This window comes from Rhineura floridana, chromosome 3 (assembly GCF_030035675.1).
Source record: "Rhineura floridana isolate rRhiFlo1 chromosome 3, rRhiFlo1.hap2, whole genome shotgun sequence".
Taxonomy (NCBI): Eukaryota; Metazoa; Chordata; class Lepidosauria; order Squamata; family Rhineuridae; genus Rhineura; species Rhineura floridana.
In genome coordinates, this window is record NC_084482.1 from 51,086,260 (window position 1) to 51,105,552 (window position 19,293).

Here is a 19,293-nt window from a genome sequence, read left to right on the forward strand (position 1 = left end):
TCCCAACAAATTCCCATCTGGAAGCACCCTCAGTTTGAAGGGGATTTTTCAAATGGAATAATAATACACCTATTACATAATGTTGAAATTCAAAGGGGGTTGTGCCCAGAATTAATAGCATGACCTGGTCCTAGTATTAGTCATTTGTTTTTAAATAAAAAAAAATTACTGTAGATCTACACTATTTTTTATTTAAAAATATTTAAATACTGCCAAGTTGTATAAAATACCAAGTGGTGATTTAATTCACTGTATTGGAGAAGGTTATCCATTTTCTTTTAAAACAGGTGTTCAGAACCTGTGGTGCCTCAAGCTGCCATTGGCCCCTTGGGCATGGTCAGTGGTAAGAAATGGCAGCAGTTGTAGACCAGCAACATCTGGAAGGCCACAGTTTTTCCACCCCTTTGTTAAAATGAGAGTCGCTGGCAGTTAATGATGCAACCTGATGCAATTTTTTTTCTGCTAAGGGAACAATCTGAAAGCTCATGCATGTTCATTGTTGAGGTTGTATATACTTCCTGCCGTTTGTGATTTGTGAACTCAAAGGCTCTGTCAGTAAAATAAACTTCCCAAAACTCCCATTAGTGTATGTATTTGATTCTTTCATATTTCAAAAAAGATAATATGAAACTGCTTTACACTTCACTCTTCCACATCTTTCTCTTCCTGCTGGTTGTATATTCTTGAATTTAATTTTTATTACTGGCATTATTTTAATTTTAAGGGATGCAGGCTGTCGTTATGTTGATTCATTTCATACATTCATAATTGAGTGCCCTATGTTCAGCCTTTTTTTTTTTGGCCTCAAAAGTCAGAACGTGGGGCTGTGGCAATATTCTTTTGTTTCTAAATCTTCTCATAAACCTTTTCAATTCCTAATAGATAATTCGTGTCCAGTCACCAGAGGGAGTGAAACGTATCACAGCAACAAAACGGGAAACTGCTGCAACGTTTCTGAAAAAGGTATTCTAGCTGAGCATATTCTTGCTGTTCTCCTAGGACAGGAACAATAGTGAACCTCTGTTGGTCAGAACACAGCCAGTCTATGCACTTGCTTTTTAAGATTTGGTTGGATTTACCCAGAAGCTTTCTTTGATGATGATTTAACGTAATTAGAAGAGAGTAGTGATGACTGTGCAATTCAGCACAAACTAGACAAGAAACTAATCAAACTAACCAAAATTAAACTGAAACTCCCTTTTGTTATAAACACACATTTGAAACTTATCAAAACCTAACCTTAATGCATTCTAAGATATTACTGGTGTTACTTCTGTCTGAGGGGTATTTTTTTTTAAAAAAGAAACTTTTGATGGCAAAGGATCAGACGTGATTTGATACACCCTGTACCTGCAATCTGTACATGTACTGTGGTGGCCTCCATGCTGATTAGTAGGATTGATACAGGTGGTCATAATCCAAAACAGTAACTATAGTGTAAAATTGCTAAGTGAGTTGGTAACCTCTTCTGAAAGGGGAACAGCTGCAGCACTAGGAGACTGAGGAAGACCTGCCGTGGGAGTGAGTATCTGAGGAGCTGGGTGCTTGCTGCTTGCTCCTTTGGGGTGCTGCCTCTCAAGACAGCTGAAGCTCCTGGTAAGTGCTGCAAGGACTGGGGCCCCCTGCCTGACCCTGGCTCCAGGGAGAGGCTGCAGTTAATCTTGCAGCCTCTTGCATCAGCTGCTGGCTGGGGCAGGAGGCATAAAAGCCCAGCTGCCCTTGGGGTCCTTGGGAACAGCTGCAGCACTAGGGGACTGAAGAAGACCTGCTCTGGGAGTGAGTATCTGAGCATCTGGGTGCTTGCTGCTCGCTCCTTTGGGTTGCTGTCTCAAGACAGCTGAAGTCCCTGGTAAGTGCTTCAAGGACTGGGATCCCCTGCCTGACCCTTGCTCTAGAGAGCATCAGCTGCTGGCTGGGTCAGGAGGCATAAAAGCCCAACTGCCGGCGGGGTTGCCTCCGAAGGGGGTTGCCCCTTGGGGAGTCCCCAGGGCAAGAGTGTTACCTCCCCCTTCTATTACCTTTTTTAAAAAAAATATCTGTTAAACCAATCTAGAGGAGATTGGTGGTGGGGAGGGCGTGTGGTGCATGTGTAGTTCCTGCACAGGGTGAGAGCCTGTGCAGTGAACTGAATGGTAGACGAAAGTCGCCAGATGCTTTCAGAGTGAGAGTCTGTAGCTGGCAGAAGGCTGGCCCTCCTTGGGTGTAAGACAGGAGGGAGAGTAGTTGGGCCCTGTGTGAAAAAGGGTATGACTGTTCCCAATTCTCACAGAGGCCTGGGATAATTGGTTCCGGCAGGCTTTGTTGGTGGGCTTGTGTTGGGTCCATATCAGGTGTTCAGGAGGAGTCTTAGTACGGAGGAACATGGGTGATGCCACCCCAATTTCAGTGATCACAGGTAGAGGGAAATATAGCCATGGGGATGTGGTGAATTACCATAGAAGACGAGGGCAAGGCTATCTGTGCCTTGTTCCTTGCTGCCACTCCTCCCATGGAGGGGTTCCTCGTTGCTCATCTGCTGTGCCCACTGGCCTGAGTGTGGTGTTGTTTAACGCCAGATCAGTACACAATAATACCACTCTCATCCATGATTTGATTGTGGATGAAGGTGCCGATTTGGTGTGCATTACTGAGTCCTGGGTGGCTGAGCTGGGAGGAGTTGATCTGACCTAGCTTTGCCCACCTGGATACTTGGTGCAACACCAGCACAGGCTGCAAGGACGGGGGGGGGGGGGTGTTGCTGTGGTCTACAGGACTTCCATCTCTGTCACCAGGAAACCATTCTGTCTTGGAGCTGTCTCAGGCTGAGGAGACAGTAAACTAGGGTTGCTGCTGGTGTACCGTCCACCCTGCTGCCCAGCAGCTTCTCTGACTGAGCTGGTGGAGGCCCTCTCGGCTGTGGTGTTGGAGGAGCCCAGAACGATAGTACTGGGTGATTTCAATGTCCATGGTGAGGCTGCCTTTAGTGTTCCGGCTCGGGACTTCATGGCCTCCATGGCAACCATGGGGCTGTCTCAAGTTGTCACTGGCCCAACACATAGGGCAGGGCACACCCTCGACTTGGTTTTTGCTCCAAATGGAGAAAGGGGTGGTCTGGAGATAGGGTGGTGGTGGATGTCACCCCATTGTCATGGTCAGACCACTTCCCGGTGAAGTTTAGACCTATGGCTCCGATCCTTCCCTGCACGGTTGGTGGACAGATTAAGATGGTCTGCCCGTGGAGCCTAATGGAATCCACTGGATTCCTGAATGCCCTGTGGGAGTTCCCAGTACATAGAGCAGGTGACCCTGTTGAAGCCCTTGTCACGCTGTGGAACAGCGAGGTGCGTCAGGCTGTTGACACAGTTGCCCCCGAGCGCCCTCTCCAGCATTGTAGAGCCCGGTTTGCACCTTGGTACACCAGTGAGCTAAGGGCAATGAAACAGGCTGGATGACGACTAGAGCTCAAGTGGCGAAAGATGTGCTGTGAGGCTGATTGGGCATGAGTAAAACATCATAACTGTGCCTACTGTGTGGTGGTGAAGGCGGCAAAGAAGGCCCACTTCTCTGCCTCCATCTCATCCTCAAGTAGCCATCCACTGTAACTTTTCCATATTGTCAGGATTCTGTTGACATCAACTCCAGGAAATGGAGTTTTAGACCCTTTGGAGGTCCACTGTGAATTGTTTGCAAGGCACTTTGAGGGTAAAGTTGCTTGCCTCCATAGCAGTCTTGATGCCCCCTCCACATCTACTGTAGTCCTCAGTGAGGTGTCCACTGCAATGTCTGCTGCAACTTCTTGGGAACGGTCTCAGTTGATGCGGCCTGATGACATAGACAAGGTGCTTGCGATGATGCAGCCAGCAACGTGTCCTCTTGGCCCTTGCCCGTCTTGGCTTATTAAAGCTTGCCGAGGGGGTTTGACCGAGTGGATCCATGGTGTAGTCAATGAATCATTGCGAGAGGGGCTGGTTCCAGCCTCCTTGAAAGAGGCGATGATCAGACCACTCCTGAAAAAGCCCACCCTGGACCTATTGGTTTGTGACAACTACCGACCAGGAACGTGATTGAGAGGGTTGTTGCACACCAGTGGCATGTACTCTTTGATGAAATAGATTACCTTGACCCATCCCAGTCTAGGTTCAGGCCTGGTTATGGAACTGAATCGGCCTTGGTTGCCCTGATAGATGATCTTTTATCAGGAGGACAGGGGGAGTGTGACCCTGTTATTCTTACTTGATCTCTCAGTGGGTTTTGATACTACTGACCATGGTATCCTTCTGGGCCAACTTGGTGAGATGGGTATTGGAGGCACTGTTTTACAGTGGTTCCGATCCTGTCTCCAAGGTCGCTCTCAGAGAATAGCATTGGGTAACTGTCTTTCGGCCCCCTGGCAGTTGTGCTGTGGGATGCCTCAGGGTACCATCTTGTCCCCCATGCTGTTTAACATCTATATGAAGCCCTTGGGAGCAGTCATCAGGAGATTTGGGGTGAGGTGTCAGCAGTATGCTGACGATACCCAGCTCTATTTCTCTGTAACATCTGAATCAGGAGAGGCCTTGGAAGTCCTGGACCGGTGCCTGGACTCGGTGGTGGGCTGGATGAGGGCCAATAAACTGAGTCTGAATCCTAGCAAGACGGAGGCGCTGTGGGTTGGTGGTTCCTGAGTTCGGATGATTGGATGGTTGCCTGCTTTGGATGGGTCGTACTCCCTCTGAAAGAGCAGGTTTGTAGTGTGGGGGTGCTCTTGGATCCACCTTTGTCGCTAGAGGCCCAGGTGACCTCCGTGGTAGGAGTGCCTTTTACCAGCTTTGGCTGATAAGACAGCTGCGGACGTTTCTGGACCGGGATAGCCTGACTACTGTTGTCCACATACTGGAAACCTCCAGGCTGGATTACTGTAATGTGCTCTATGTGGGGCTGCCCTTGAGGTTGGTCTGGAAGTTGCAGCTGGTGCAAAATGCAGTGGCGAGACTGCTCACTGGGGCAGGGTATCGCCAACATGTCACCCCGCTGCTGAAAGAATTGCACTGGCTGCCCATTTGCTACTGGGCCAAGTTCAAGGTTCTAGTTCTGTTGTACAAAGCCCTATACAGCTTGGGACCAGATACCTGAAAGACCGTCTTACCCCTTATATACCCAGTCGATCACTGCGCTCTGCAGGTGAGGGCCCCCTGCAGATCTGATCAGGAGGTCCATTCTGCATGACATAGGAAACGGACCTTTAGTGTGGCAGCACCTTCCCTGTGGAATTCCCTCCCCTTAAATATTAGGCAGGCATATCTCTGTGGTGCCTATTGAAGACAGGTGCCTCATCTTTTTGGTGCCTACTGAATACCTTCCTCTTTCAACAAGCCTTTTAAGTTAAGACCTATCCCAGTCTGCGTCTGTGTTGGAATTGCTTTTAATTTTTTTAAAACCTTTTTTCCCCTAAGCAATATGTTTTTTTAACCCTTTTTATTTAAGATGTTTTTAAAGCTTTTTTAAAGAATGTTTTTAAAGTTGTTTGGTTTTAATGTATTTTAAGGTCTGTTTTTATGATGTTTTTAAAGTGTTTTTTACTGCTTTTGTTTGACGCTCTGGGCTCCTGCTGGCAGGATATAAATTAAATAATAAATAAATAAAACCTCTTCCCCATAGAGGTGCATCTGGCACCTTAACTATACAGTTTTCAGTGAATACTAAAGGTGCACCTCTTTACCCTGGCTTTCAGCACCTGAGATACATATTTTCAGGACCAACCCTACTCCCGTGAATGCAATGTGTTTTAATGGTTTTTAATTCTGTAGATTTCTGTAACTCACTCTGGGACCTAATGGTGAAGGGTGGGCAATAATAATAATAAGTTGCCAAGCAAAACACAGACAACTTTATTCAATTTGTAACGGGAATTGAGCCATACTGAATTCATTGAAATGTACTTCTTGAGCAAACATTGTTTACGATTGGACTGTATTATATGGCCTTTTTTTAAACTTAAAAGTAACCAAGCTGGTACACAATATAAAAAGTACCTTCATTTTTAAACACTACTCTGCAATAAAATTAATGCTCAGTGTAAACATCATAACAATAGCCTAAAATTGCAATAGAAAAACAGAAATAATTAAAATGCTGACTTGAAAGCATAGAAAAATAGCTGGGGCTCTTCCTGAGGCTGCACTGAACCACAGTGATAGTTGGAATCCCATGAAAGTTCCTGCTGCTTTCTCAGCATCTGAGACTTACTGCAATGGGAACAAGCGCCTAGCCCTTTCCTCAGTTGAGGAGCACAGCGGCTCTTCTCTGCCACTCCCCCCGTTGTGCTGGATGGTGGTTAGATTTGTTTAGTGCCAATAGAAGAAGTACTTCTTATGGGATATGGCAAAGTAAATCTTCATTGGGAGTGAATTCCATAATGTAAGACTATCCCTTCTCACACTCAGCTCCATTTTCAAACTAGAACTGCTGATTTGGATGATTGTTCAGTTTTTAACTATCCTATCAGCTCTAATGAAGTTTATTTTGTGCATTTGATTATATGAAATTGGGTAATTTTGCCTTCATATATATCTAAACAACAACTGATCTTCCTGCAGTAACTTTTAGCCGTGAACAGGAAAAGTTGAAAGATCTTGGTTACATTTTCCTCTACTTCCTCCTCTGATCTGATCTATGTCTCGCTTTCAGCTACAAATTTGCTTAACCAAGTTTAAGTACTTTCGAGTGGGCCATAGGCTTGCATGCCCCCTCTTTTCTGGAGTGAAAATCATCCTCCAAAATGGGCCTAACTATGGTTCACCATTAAAACTGGCAACACCATTAATTGCTGGCAAGTCTAGCCAAGTTTCCTGCTCAATTTGAAAGATCCACCTATACAAGATCTTGTTCGTATGTATTATATTGTCTTGTGGATTCTCTGAGTGAGCATTTCAGATCTCCCGCTTTCACTTTTGTGTAGACTACATGTAGAGATAACGTCTGAGACCTGAGCTGCAGGGAGAAACATGCCAAAACTATATGAAATTTCTGCTGCAGATGTTACGTTCTCTCTTTTTTTTCTAGGTTGCAAAAGAATTTGGCTTCAGAAATAATGGATTTTCTGTGTACATCAATAGAAACAGGACTGGTGAGATCACATCATCTCCCAATAAGTCCCTCAACTTACTAAAAATCAAGTAAGTACTTGGCAAAAGACATGGAGCTACTGTTGGACTATAGTAGGTTCTGTTTTGTCAAGACTAGTCACGTTTGTCAACTGTGTGACAACTGAACAGAAATATCTACTGCAGTATTCCCTGTGTGGTGTCATCTGGCCTGTGTATGTTTATGGATTTAGGTGAAAAAGATCTATTGATTTGAGATTTTACAGAAATATAAGGTACTACTTAGTAGCCTGTTCTAGTATGTTACAGTGCATTAGTTTTTTTGCTTTTTGATCACAATTGTTTTAATCAATTTCTCCGTGTTGGAATGTTGTAAGTTAACTTGCTGTTTCGGAGCTGTTAGCAATTCCACGTTTGTTTGGAAATCAGTTGTTTTTCCGGCCTTGAATTTAAGCACTTGCCTGATAGCCATAGGTAGGAAGAAATTGCATGCGAGTGAGTGAGCTAGTGGAGGAGAGAGCGAGTGCTCCATCCTTCCTCTGCTCCTAGCATAGAAACCAGTTGGACTACCAGAGGAGGGAAACCCCCTCCTTTATGTCCATTGTAGAAAGACAGAAGGCCCCTGAAGGAGGTATGAAGCTCTTTCTCTTAGCCTCCAGCAGGCTAGTATATGTTTTGCAGATTAGTAATTTTTGTGGGTTTGCCTAGTTTGTGTTGCTGTTGTTTTGATTTGTCAAAATCAGCAATCTTTTAAAAAGTATTTACACTCCACTCTTTAGTCAGAAAGACTCCTGTGGCGGCTTACACAGAACAGTAGTAAGATGGCCCTGCTTGACATCAGGTTTACATTCTAAAAGACGCAACACGAAAGAAAAAAGGGATGAGAGGAAATGAGGGGAAAAATAAGCTTGGGTACTAGTATTTAAAGTTATAGTTTTTATAATCCAGTGATATAGTCCTGTTTATGCAGATTATGGCTTTCTTGGAAAGCAGCCTATCCTGGAAAAACTCTCTCCTGTCCGAATCACATCTGGGAGCAGGTCAGGTGACAGTGTCCACCCCAGGAGGGCAGGGTTGCTTCTGCTGCATAGTTCTTCTCTCAAACAGCTAATTGGATTATGCTACTAGAATAAAATCGTTTCTAGAATAGTTTTCATTTAGAACACTATTTATGAATCACTTCCTATGAGGCATCCTGAAGCAATTTGCAATATAATAAGGTATATAAACAGTTACATACAGTGCTTTGCAAAGGTAATCAGATCCCTGACCAATGCTCTCATATTACTGAATTATGAATGGTACATTGTAATTTTGTTCTATATGATATTTTATTTTGAAACACTGAAACTCAAAATCAATTATTGTAGGTGACATTGGTTTTTTGTTGGGAAATGTTTGTAAGAAACATAAAAAACTGAAACATGTTGATTGCATTAAGTAGTCAACCCCTGTGCTGTGGAAGCTCCCAGTTTACACAGATGAAAGAAATTGCCCTATTGAGGACACAATTACCTTACCACTGGCCTCCATCTGTGACCTATTAAAGGCTTTTTCAGGAATGATGGAATCACTGTCTCTTTCAAGACAGCTGGGGCCACTCCTTCCTGCAATGATGTGTTGACCACACCCTGGATCCACCCACTCATACTGGATCCACCTGGTAATACTAATTCCCTAGTATTGGAAGAACCATTTTTGGAAAGTATGTTACAAGCCTCTAGTGACAATGCTGGATCTATTGGAGTCCCCAAATTGCATACATGGGGTTATATCCAGCTAAATCATTGTGCGTGCAGACCCACTTCCTCTCCATCCCTGCATGCCCAACAAATTTGCTCTGGGGGTTCTTCCAACCCTCCAGAACATATTTGGGGGCAAGGGGGGCCATGGGGGGAGCAGAGAGAGGGGAAGTTTCATTGTGCTCACAGAAGTCATTCTGTAAGTGTAAAAAGAGAGACAGAAAAACCAGACCGCTTTTGGACTTTTCTGTCAGAGTTCTCATAATCTGTTGAAATTAATTAAAAATCAGCCATGTTCACAGAGTACTTGTAGTCCTATTACTGACCTTGCTCCATACTCTGACCTTCATTTTCTGCAAAGTAACAGTTACAAAAAAGCGTGGCTGATTTTTAATTAATTTAAGAAATTTTGCATTGAACTCAATGATAATTTTGGGCATGCTCAGTAAGAACCAACTGTCAGTGTTCTAAAAGCCAGACTCACAGCTGCTGGGGTTGGCTAATCAGGGAGCCACACCCACACCAGACCTTTATTTCACTTTAGAGAGTCATGGCTTCCCCCAAAGAATCCTAGGAAGTATAGTTTGTGAAGGGTGCTCAGAGGAGACTCATATTCCCCTGACAGAGCTCCAGTGGCCAGAGTGGTTTAACAGTCAGCCACTCTGATTGAAGCTTTGAGAGGGGAACAGGGCATCTCCTAGCAACTCTCAGCACCTTTCACTAACTATACTTCCCAGGATTCTTTGAGAGAAGCCATGACTGTCTAAAATGAAATAAAGGTCTGGTGTGGATGTGGCCAGGGACACCTTTGGTTTAAATTTGGGTGGGAGGCTACATGTGCTTGCTGTAGAATAAAAAGGTGGGGGAAACCCTGAAAAAGAATACTGTTCACCTCTGTCCAGTGCCCACCCATCCAATCTCCTCCCCTCCGCTCCCTGCCCTCCTCCCCCCTCCCTCCTCCTCTCCTCTTTTTGACGTTCAGCTGTAGTCCTGCTTTTGTGCTTTCCTCTTTAACTTTCATCAGCATTCGTTTCAAATCATTACTGGTTTCTGCTAGTAGTATGGTATCGTCTGCATATCTTAAATTATTGATATTTCTCCCTCCAATTTTCACACCTCCTTCATCTTGGTCCAATCCTGCTTTCCGTATGATATGTTCTGCGTATAGATTAAACAAATAGGGTGATAAAATACACCCCTGTCTCACACCCTTTCCAATTGGGAAGCAATCGGTTTCTCCATATTCTGTCCTTACAGTAGCCTCTTGTGCAGAGTATATAGGTTGTGCATCAGGACAATCAGATGCTGTGCAACCCCCATTTCTTTTAAAGCATTCCATAGTTTTTCATGATCTACACAGTCAAAAGCTTTGCTGTATAAAGCACAGGGTGATTTTCTTCTGAAATTCCTTGGTTCGTTTCATTATCCAACATATGTTTGTGTTATGATCTTCGGTGCCTCTTCCCTTTCTAAATCCAGCTGGGACATCTGGCATTTCTCACTCCGTATATGGTAAGAGACTTTGTTGTAGAATCCTGAGCATTACTTTACTTGCATGGGATATTAAGGCAATAGTTTGATAATTACTGCATTCTCTGGGATCCCCTTTCTTTGGAATTGGGATATATATTGCACACTTCCAGTCTGTGGGCCATTGTTTAGTTTTCCATATTTCTTGCCAGATTTTTGTCAAAATTTGGACAGATTCAGTCTCAGTAACTTGTAGCAACTCTGTTGGTATGCCATCTGTTCCTGGTGATTTGTTTCTTCCAAGCATTTTAAGAGCAGCTTTTACCTCACATTCTAAAATTTCTGGTTCTTCATCATATGGTTCCTCCGTGAATGAATCTGTCATCCTGTCATCTCTTTTATAGAGTTCTTCAATGTATTGCTTCCATCTTCCTTTTTGTGTTCCCCTGTTCATTATTCAACATCCCTAGTCTTGGTTTAAATTTCCCTTTCAATTCTCTAATCTTTTGGAATAGGGCTCTTGTTCTACCCTTTTTGTTGTCCTCTTCTATTTCTATACAATAGCTATTGTAATAGTTCTCTTTGTCCCTATGTACTAGTCGCTGTATTGTTGCATTTAGGGTTCTCACCGTGTTTCTGTCTCCTTTTGGTTTTGCTTTCCTTCTCCCTTTAACCATTTTAAGAGTTTCTTTAGTCATCCATTGAGGTCTTTCTCTCTTTTTAACTAGAGGTATTGTCTTTTTGCATTCTTCCCCAATAATGTCTCTTGCTTCACTCCATAGTTCTTCTGGTTCTCTGTCAACTAAGTTTAAAGCTTCAAATCGGTTCCTTATTTGATCTTTATATTCTTCTGGCATGTTATTTCAATTGTATTTTGGCATTATGATTGCTTTGTTGTTGTTCTTTAGCTTTACTCTGATTTTCGATAAGACCAGTTCATGATCTGTACCGCAGTCTCCTCCTGGTCTTGTTTTTGCCAAAAGTATGGAACTTCCCCATCTTCTGTTACCAATTATATAATCAATTTGATTCCTATATTGACCATCTGGTGATGTCCACGTGTACGGTCGTATTTTCGGTTGCTCAAAAAATGTGTTTGCAAGAAACAAATTATTGGCTTCACAGAATTAAATAAATCTTTCTTCTGCTTCATTTCTGTCTCCTAAACCCCATTTTCCCACAGTTCCCCACAGTTCCTAGTTCTTCTCTGTTTCCTACTTTTGCATTCCAGTCCCCCATGATTATCAGAACATCTTGTTTTGGTGTGTGATCAACTTCCTCCTGTACTTCTGAATAAAATACTTGTATCTAAATAGATTGTTCCTTCTCCAGTTCGTAAAGCTGTGATCTGAATCTATTAACATATGATGTTACTGTTATGAGAAGAAAAGTTTGCCTTAGTGCAATATGGGTACCCAATCCCAGCTGTATGTAGAGTGCACAGGGTTCACCTAAGTAATTGTGAATTAGACTCTTTGATGTAGTATCTAATTATGAAACCGAATTTTATTTGGTAACAGTTCTATCATATTTTTGTCTCTTCCTGTAGACATGGAGATATGCTCTTTCTCTTTCCCTCAAGTCCAGCTGGCTCTTCCTCTGAGAATATGGATACGTCAGTGTCTCAAGCAATGCGCCATCTAGGCGTTCCCCAGGTGGTAGAAGATGACATTGACCAGTACCTAATAAAACAAGATGGGAAAATTTACAGGAACAAAGACCAGCAACTGTAAATATCATTATGCTTTCTATCTGGACAATGGGATAGCAATTTTCAGTTTGTCATAGTTTTTTGTTGGGTAGGGATATCTGCTGTGTATATGCTTGATTCACTAATAGGCAAAAAACCTTGCGGTTTAAGGATGTACCCATAGCCAACAGATATTTCTATCAAACTTTAAAAAGTAGGGAAATTGGGCAGCTATAGTGAATGCACCAGGGGAGCAGGAGACTTGACCTCCTCTCTGAGATATTGTACTGCCCTACACATTTGTCAAAATGCAAACACAATTTGGGTTGGTCTTTCACAGTCCAATCCACTTCCCTTATAGCTTGGAAGAATTTGGTAACATGACTCATTTTAGTTAAACCTTCAGATGGCTATGAGGAATAAAAAAGCAAAAAGTCTAATGCCTGCCTCCCTTGTTTTCTTAGGGAAAAGCCCAGTAGGTCGTCAACTTGCACATATCTCATGGTGTGATAATGGATGGCCCCACCCCCCAATAAAAATCTGGAAATAATTAGCAAATTACCTGCAATATTGTAGGTCCCTTACAATCCAAATGGTGCTGTTGCATTCAGTTGCCTTTATACAAAAAGTATGATTATTTTGGAGAGCAATGAAGCGATTGGCCTTGCTGGTAGTCTTCATGTCCCTCTGATTAGAGTAGCTTCAAATGTTCATGGTTTTATAAGTGAAGCATGAAAAACAATAAAACTCTACAGAAAGGCTGCATGTATACTTAGCTGTAGGATCAAAGGAGTGGAAGTGAAATCCAGTGAACAGAGTAGCAGACACCGCAATTGGAGAGTCTCTGCCTGGTTTTTGTCTTCTAAAGTTTTGAACCTCCTCTTATCCTTTGAACTGAAATAGCCATATACCTGCTGAGACGTTGCAAATTTTAATGTTTGTCAGCTATGTGGAGAGTTCAGCTTAGGGTTGCTCTTGACAGCTATATATTTGCTCTGTGGAAGCTTTAAAGAAGCTTGAAACATAAAATCTCATGAAGTATATTGAAGGCATCCTAAGGCTTGGTATTTGGCTGTGAAAGGGACATTGTGACCACCGGATGGCCACTTGTTCACTGTAACAATCAGTTTTGAGAGTAGACCTCCTATTGGTAGTAAGTCCAAAAAAGTCTAACTTAAACTTTTAAAAAATACATGATTCATTTAAAAATGTAATAGCTCAATTTTGCCCCTTTACATGCCCTTCCATACGCATGAATCATTGCTTTAGAGAAGATCAAAAAGTGGAAGCCTTTGAATAGTGAAGGATTGTCTTGACTTTTGAAACAGCAGTTCAGTGGTAAAAATTGTGCTTATAAAACCATCAAAGGCAAAACTGCTCTTTTGTTACGGAGATTATGTCTAACTTTTATTACATATATTTCTAGAAAATAAACGTATTATGTTGTTGCTAGCAGTAGTGACAACCTAACATTTATTGAAGGAAAGAACCAAGAGTGGAACAAGGAAGTGATTCTAAGAAGGTTAAATGAATTCTGAGTAATGGACCTTTATTAGATTGAATAAGAATCTACTGCTTCGTGTGTTCCTTATTATCTTTAATCAGTCAATGAAGCAGAAGAACGCTGCACTGGACTTTTCCTGCAAAAGTAACCCATCTATTTATGTATTGCAAAAACACATTGTGTCGTAATTCAGCACTATGCATAATTAGTTTCTGATACCTAGCAGTAAAATTTAAAGCTACTTGGTATAGTAATTTAATTAGCAGATGTAGGCTTCACTGACATATTAATATCTGGCCAGTATTATTTTTTTAAAATTAGATTTGCTGGTGATTTTTCCAGTTAGTTTTGTTTGTATCAAATTTATTAACTCTGTGCAATTGTAGGAAATAGTCAGAATGCTTTTCTGTTGCTAGTGAACAAGACTGTTGACTTTTGTTTCCCTTCCACAGATGTCGGCATGGCCCGTTGGGTAAATGTGTTCACTGTGTACCATTAGAGGTAAGGAATTAAACTAAAACTGTTATGGTAATATTTTACTTGCTAAAATGTTTCCCCCTGTATATAGTTGCTTTAATGGCAGCAATTAAGAGGATGTTGCTGAAACATTAATGTGTCCTGTCTGTGCTGATAATGGCTAAAGGGGCCAAACAAGGCAAATTCCATGCTAGCGATAATTAGGAAAGGTATTGAAAATAAAACAGCTGATATCATAATGCCGTTGTATAAATCTATGGTGCAGCCGCATTTGGAATACTGTGTACAGTTCTGGTCGCCTCATCTCAAAAAAGATATTATAGAGTTGGAAAAGGTTCAGAAGAGGGCAACCAGAATGATCAAGGGGATGGAGCGACTCCCTTACGAGGAAAGGTTGCAGCATTTGGGGCTTTTTAGTTTAGAGAAAAGGCGGGTCAGAGGAGACATGATAGAAGTGTATAAAATTATGCATGGCATTGAGAAAGTGGATAGAGAAAAGTTCTTCTCCCTCTCTCATAATACTAGAACTCGTGGACATTCAAAGAAGCTGAATGTTGGAAGATTCAGGACAGACAAAAGGAAGTACTTCTTTACTCAGCGCATAGTTAAACTATGGAATTTGCTCCCACAAGATGCAGTAATGGCCACCAGCTTGGATGGCTTTAAAAGAAGATTAGACAAATTCATGGAGGACAGGGCTATCAATGGCTACTAGCTGTGATGGCTGTGCTCTGCCACCCTAGTCAGAGGCAGCATGCTTCTGAAAACCAGTTGCCGGAAGCCTCAGGAGGGGAGAGTGTTCTTGCACTCGGGTCCTGCTTGCGGGCTTCCCCCAGGCACCTGGTAGGCCACTGTGAGAACAGGATGCTGGACTAGATGGACCACTGGCCTGATCCAGCAGGCTCTTCTTATGTTCTTATGTTCTTAAGTTCCTTGGATATATCTGTTTGAGCAGTACCTGGATTTATCAGGCTTCTAACATCTGTTTTTCTGCAGTAGCCGATTTAACAGGATATACTACTAAATGCTGAGTAAAGCTCTCTCTGCCCCCTTCTATTTGTGTGCATTTTGTATATTTCCCTTCCCCCCCATATTGTGAATTTCCCTCCCCTTTTTAGAGCTGCATCTTAAAGCCACTTATGGTGTATCCTTATATTCTGGATTGGTTTTGTTAATGATTCCTTCCTCAGTTGTGCACAGATTCTTCTCATAGAGACACATAAGCACCTGTGCCAAAGTTCTCCAGACATGTTTGATCAATTAGCCTTTAGCTCTGCCAGTTAGAAGAAGAAGACTGTTATACTCATGAGATAGGTCGGGTTTCTGAAGACATTTTGAGTGAGGCTAAAATGTCATACTGTCCAAGGAGGGCAGAAGAAAGAGTCCCGCTATTATTGTCAAGCTAGTGGCGTGGCGCAAGACGTCACCCTAAGAGTCGGAAACGACTCGCACTACAAGTGCGGGGACACCTTTACCTTTTTAGTAACTTTGTGGAAAAGGAGCACAAAGCTTTCTAATTGTTTCCACATTGAATGCCAGCAAAAGAGTTCAGTCAAAAACATTCATTTGTTCAGTGATCAATGTAATGTCAAGTAGGTGTCTGACCTGTTTTTCCTTTTTGTATTGGGGTTTTTGACAGCCTTTTGATGAGGATTATTTAAACCATCTGGAACCTCCTGTGAAGCATATGTCATTTCATGCCTACATCAGGAAACTGACCGGAGGCGCAGACAAGTAAGAAACGTACCATTTCTTCAGAGGAAACTCATTATAGATGATAAAACAAAATGTGAAAATCCCTAAGACTATTTATAGGGAAAAAACTAATTCACTTTATCCAGTGGCAAATTAGTAAATTTCAAAACAGTTTTGCAGATGGGAGGAAAAATTGAGAACTTCATAGTTATTTCTCTCCCTTGATCAGCAGATCTTAACCCTTCTTTCCTAAACCAGGGATGCAGTTAGCACCATTCTGGGAAGGGGACAACATTTATTTAAGTCAAGGATTTGCCATCTCATCAGTATTGCAAAACCAAAAGCCTTTCATAGTTGCCTGAAAACATCAGAAAGAGGGTACTGACCACATTAGATGGTATGTATCTCTCATGATGCTTTCCAATTGCAAAGACTCTGTACGCAAAAAAGAGGTGTGAAACATGGATCACATTTTAATGAGTTCCTATCATGACAGAAGCAACATTTAGAAGCTGTAGGTGCTCTTGCTTTTTCACACACAGACTACAGTTCCTATGTAGCTATAACTTTCACCTGCATATCTTGGTATTTTGGTTAACGCCAACTATAATGAGAGGAGAGAGACAGGTTATCTTCTGGAATCCATTGCTAGTTGTCCTCTCCCCCCACCCCCGGCTTATGCTGTGAGCTGTGAGAAGTTGTGTGTGTGCCCTGACCCTGATGAAATGTGATCTAATGTCTCCCGTACGCTGCTCAGTTCAGGTTTTGTTTTTATAAATATTTGAGTATTAAGCATGTGTGTTTTTTCTGTTTAGGGGGAAGTTTGTTGCCCTTGAAAACATTAGCTGCAAGATCAAATCTGGGTGTGAGGGACATCCCCCATGGCCAGAAGGCATTTGTACAAAGTGCCAGCCAAGTGCCATCACACTCAACAGGCAGGTAAGATCAACACTAATAGTAACTTCACAACAGCAGAGGCATTTCTTACTTCTACTGTTTTTCTTTTTGGAAAGGAATGGCCAGATTTGATTTGGGAGTGTTTTTCCCTTGGTAAACAACTGTTGGTTAGCTTTTACACAGGGAGACAGGAACATATTCTTGTCTAGAGTTTCCTTGTAACTGGAGGACATCTGCTCTGGGCATGAGTTAGCAACTTTCTGTGGGAGAGCAACTTTCAATGAGTTTAAGAACCACCTGCTCAGATTTCTGTACTATGGTCACAAAGAATTGTGCAATTGTAAGACAGAGAAAGTGGCTGGGGAAAGGGGATCTTGGGTGTGATTTTCTTAGATTTCCTATAAGGTATAATGGCTCTGTTCAGTCATAATGCTAAACTATGATTTAGTGTTATTGTGAATGAATCTTGGGCTTGTGAGTAACCTTCCCCACTCCTTTGGTTCATTTACAAAGAGGAGTTTGGAAGCTTTCTTTTCTGCTTTCAACTAACTATGATTACTGATTATGTTCAAACCCAGACTAACCGGTTGGTTGATTTGGAAAAACTGGCCAACTTAACCATGGTTTATGATCCTGGCTTGTTTCTGTAAACCTTGGTTAATGCTAACCACAGTTTAGGTTTAGATATAACTCTCAGCTGTGGAGAACTGAAAATCAAAGTGAAAGTTTCTGTCTGCTTCCTCATGGCTGCTCCATAGAAAAAAGGCGAGGAGACTGCACAAGTCCAAGGTGTACATCACTAAACCATAGTTTAGTGTTAATATCTACACTCGATCACCGATTTGCTGTTTGAGAACTTTTGTGGTTAAAGGGGATGGATTTTGAGGAAGGGTAGAATAGTAGGGCCAAACTATTTTTCTCCACCTTTTTCTTCACTGATCATAAGCATACACAGTTTTAAGTAAATCTATAGAAAGTAAAAAGACACCAGTCTGTGAGACAGAATTGAGTTCGAAGATGGCAAGCTAAAATCTATATAGCCAGTGTGACTGAGTTAAACTTCATTGATCCTTATCAAGGGCATCACTTGATACACTATTATGCTTTTCAAACGGCAGAAATACAGGCATGTGGATAACATCATGTTTGAGAACCATACAATTGCAGATCGCTTCTTGGACTTCTGGAGAAAAACAGGAAACCAGCATTTTGGATACTTATACGGGAGGTATACAGAGCACAAGGACATCCCTCTGGGTATCCGAGCTGAGGTTGCTGCCATCTATGAACCTCCACAGGTAACAAATTTCAACTGCTCTAAAATGTCTTGGCTTGCTCCTTAAGATTCTTGGGAAACAGAATATTCCTTAGCGGTTGCGGGCATGGGAGTAAAACTATCAACTTGGATGGGATTGTACTCCCTCTGAAAGAGCAGATCGGTAGTCTGAGGGTGCTCCTGGATCCATCTTTATCGCTAGAGGCCCAGGTGACCTCTGTGGCTAGGACTATCTTTTACCAGCTTAGGCTGGTAAGACAGCTGCGGCCGTTTCTGGACCGGGATAGCCTGACCACTGTGGTCCATGTGCTGGTAACCTCCAGGCTGGATTACTGTAATCTATGTGGGGCTGCCTTTGAGGTTGGTCTGGAAGTTGCAGCTGCTGCAAAATACAGTGGCGAAACTGCTCACTGGGGCAGGGTATCGCCAACATGTCACCCTGCTGCTGAAAAAATTGCACTGGCTGCCCATTTGCTACTGGGCCAAGTTCAAGGTTCTAGTTTTGGTGTACAAAGCCCTATACAGCTTGGAACCCAGATACCTGAAGGACCATCATACCCTTTATATACCCAGTCAATCACTGCGCTCTGCAGGTGAGGGTCTCCTGCAGATACCATCTTATCAGGAGGTCCATTCTGTACAATATAGGAAACGGACTTTTAGCGTGGCAGCACTTACACTGTGGAATTCCCTCCCCTTAAATATTAAGACAGGTGCCATCTCTGTTATCTTTTTGGCACCTATTGAAGACTTTCCTCTTTCAACAAGCCTTTTAAGTTGAGACCCTATCCCAGTCTGCATCTGTGTTGGAATTGCTTTTTAATATGTTTTTAACCTTTTTTTGTTTAAAAAAGATATTTTGAAAGCTTTTAAAAATGTTTTTAAAGTTGTTTTGTTTTAATGTATTTTAAAGTCTGTTTTTATGATGTTTTAAAGTGTTTTTAGTGCTTTTGTTTGCTGCCCTGGGCTCCTGCTGGGAGGAAGGGCAGGATAAAAATCAAATAATAAATAAATAAATAAATAAAGCATGCAGCTATGTTGTGGTGATGAAGCCTTGCTGTAATAGTACATGTGTCAGCTGAGAGGAAGAGACAGAAACTTGGTTATATCCTGATCCTGACATATATATGAAAGAAAGGTCTGACTTTGCTCCGTGCGGTTTACTCCTATGTAATTGTACATAGGATGATGACTGTTGTTTGTCTCACTCTATCTTGGGGGAGGGGGGAGGCAGTGGTGCTACTCTTTACCCCCTAGGCAGTCTGTCTGATCGTCAGCAGTTTGCCCTGGCTGCAGCTTCTCTCAAGATGGACAGGCCAAAAAACAAACAGGTTCTTTGCAGAGACGGCTGCAACTGCTGTGGATCAGAAAGATTGACTAGGGTGAGGAGGCAGTAGCACCCCCTCCTTTTTTCTCCTGGACACAGGTCCAGATGGCAGGAAAGGTAACTAAAAGAGCCTATAGATAGTTATATTGGAGTA

At 42.4% G+C, this 19,293-nt stretch overlaps 1 protein-coding gene across 4 annotated transcripts in view; it reads left to right on the forward strand.

Moving 5' to 3' along the window:
- NPLOC4 (NPL4 homolog, ubiquitin recognition factor) overlaps positions 1-19,293 on the forward strand; it is a 106,424-nt gene that overhangs the window by 5,556 nt on the left and 81,575 nt on the right. For 3 of the 4 annotated variants that reach the window (XM_061615720.1, XM_061615721.1, XM_061615722.1), the window contains exons 2-8: positions 883-963; positions 7,021-7,133; positions 11,823-12,002; positions 13,920-13,968; positions 15,584-15,678; positions 16,455-16,578; positions 17,655-17,834. In XM_061615720.1, coding sequence (XP_061471704.1) covers positions 883-963; positions 7,021-7,133; positions 11,823-12,002; positions 13,920-13,968; positions 15,584-15,678; positions 16,455-16,578; positions 17,655-17,834 — 822 coding nt within the window. Of the gene's footprint in view, positions 1-882; positions 964-1,759; positions 1,850-7,020; positions 7,134-11,822; positions 12,003-13,919; positions 13,969-15,583; positions 15,679-16,454; positions 16,579-17,654; positions 17,835-19,293 lie in introns of those variants that run through there. The other variant, XM_061615723.1, reaches the window with a different exon arrangement.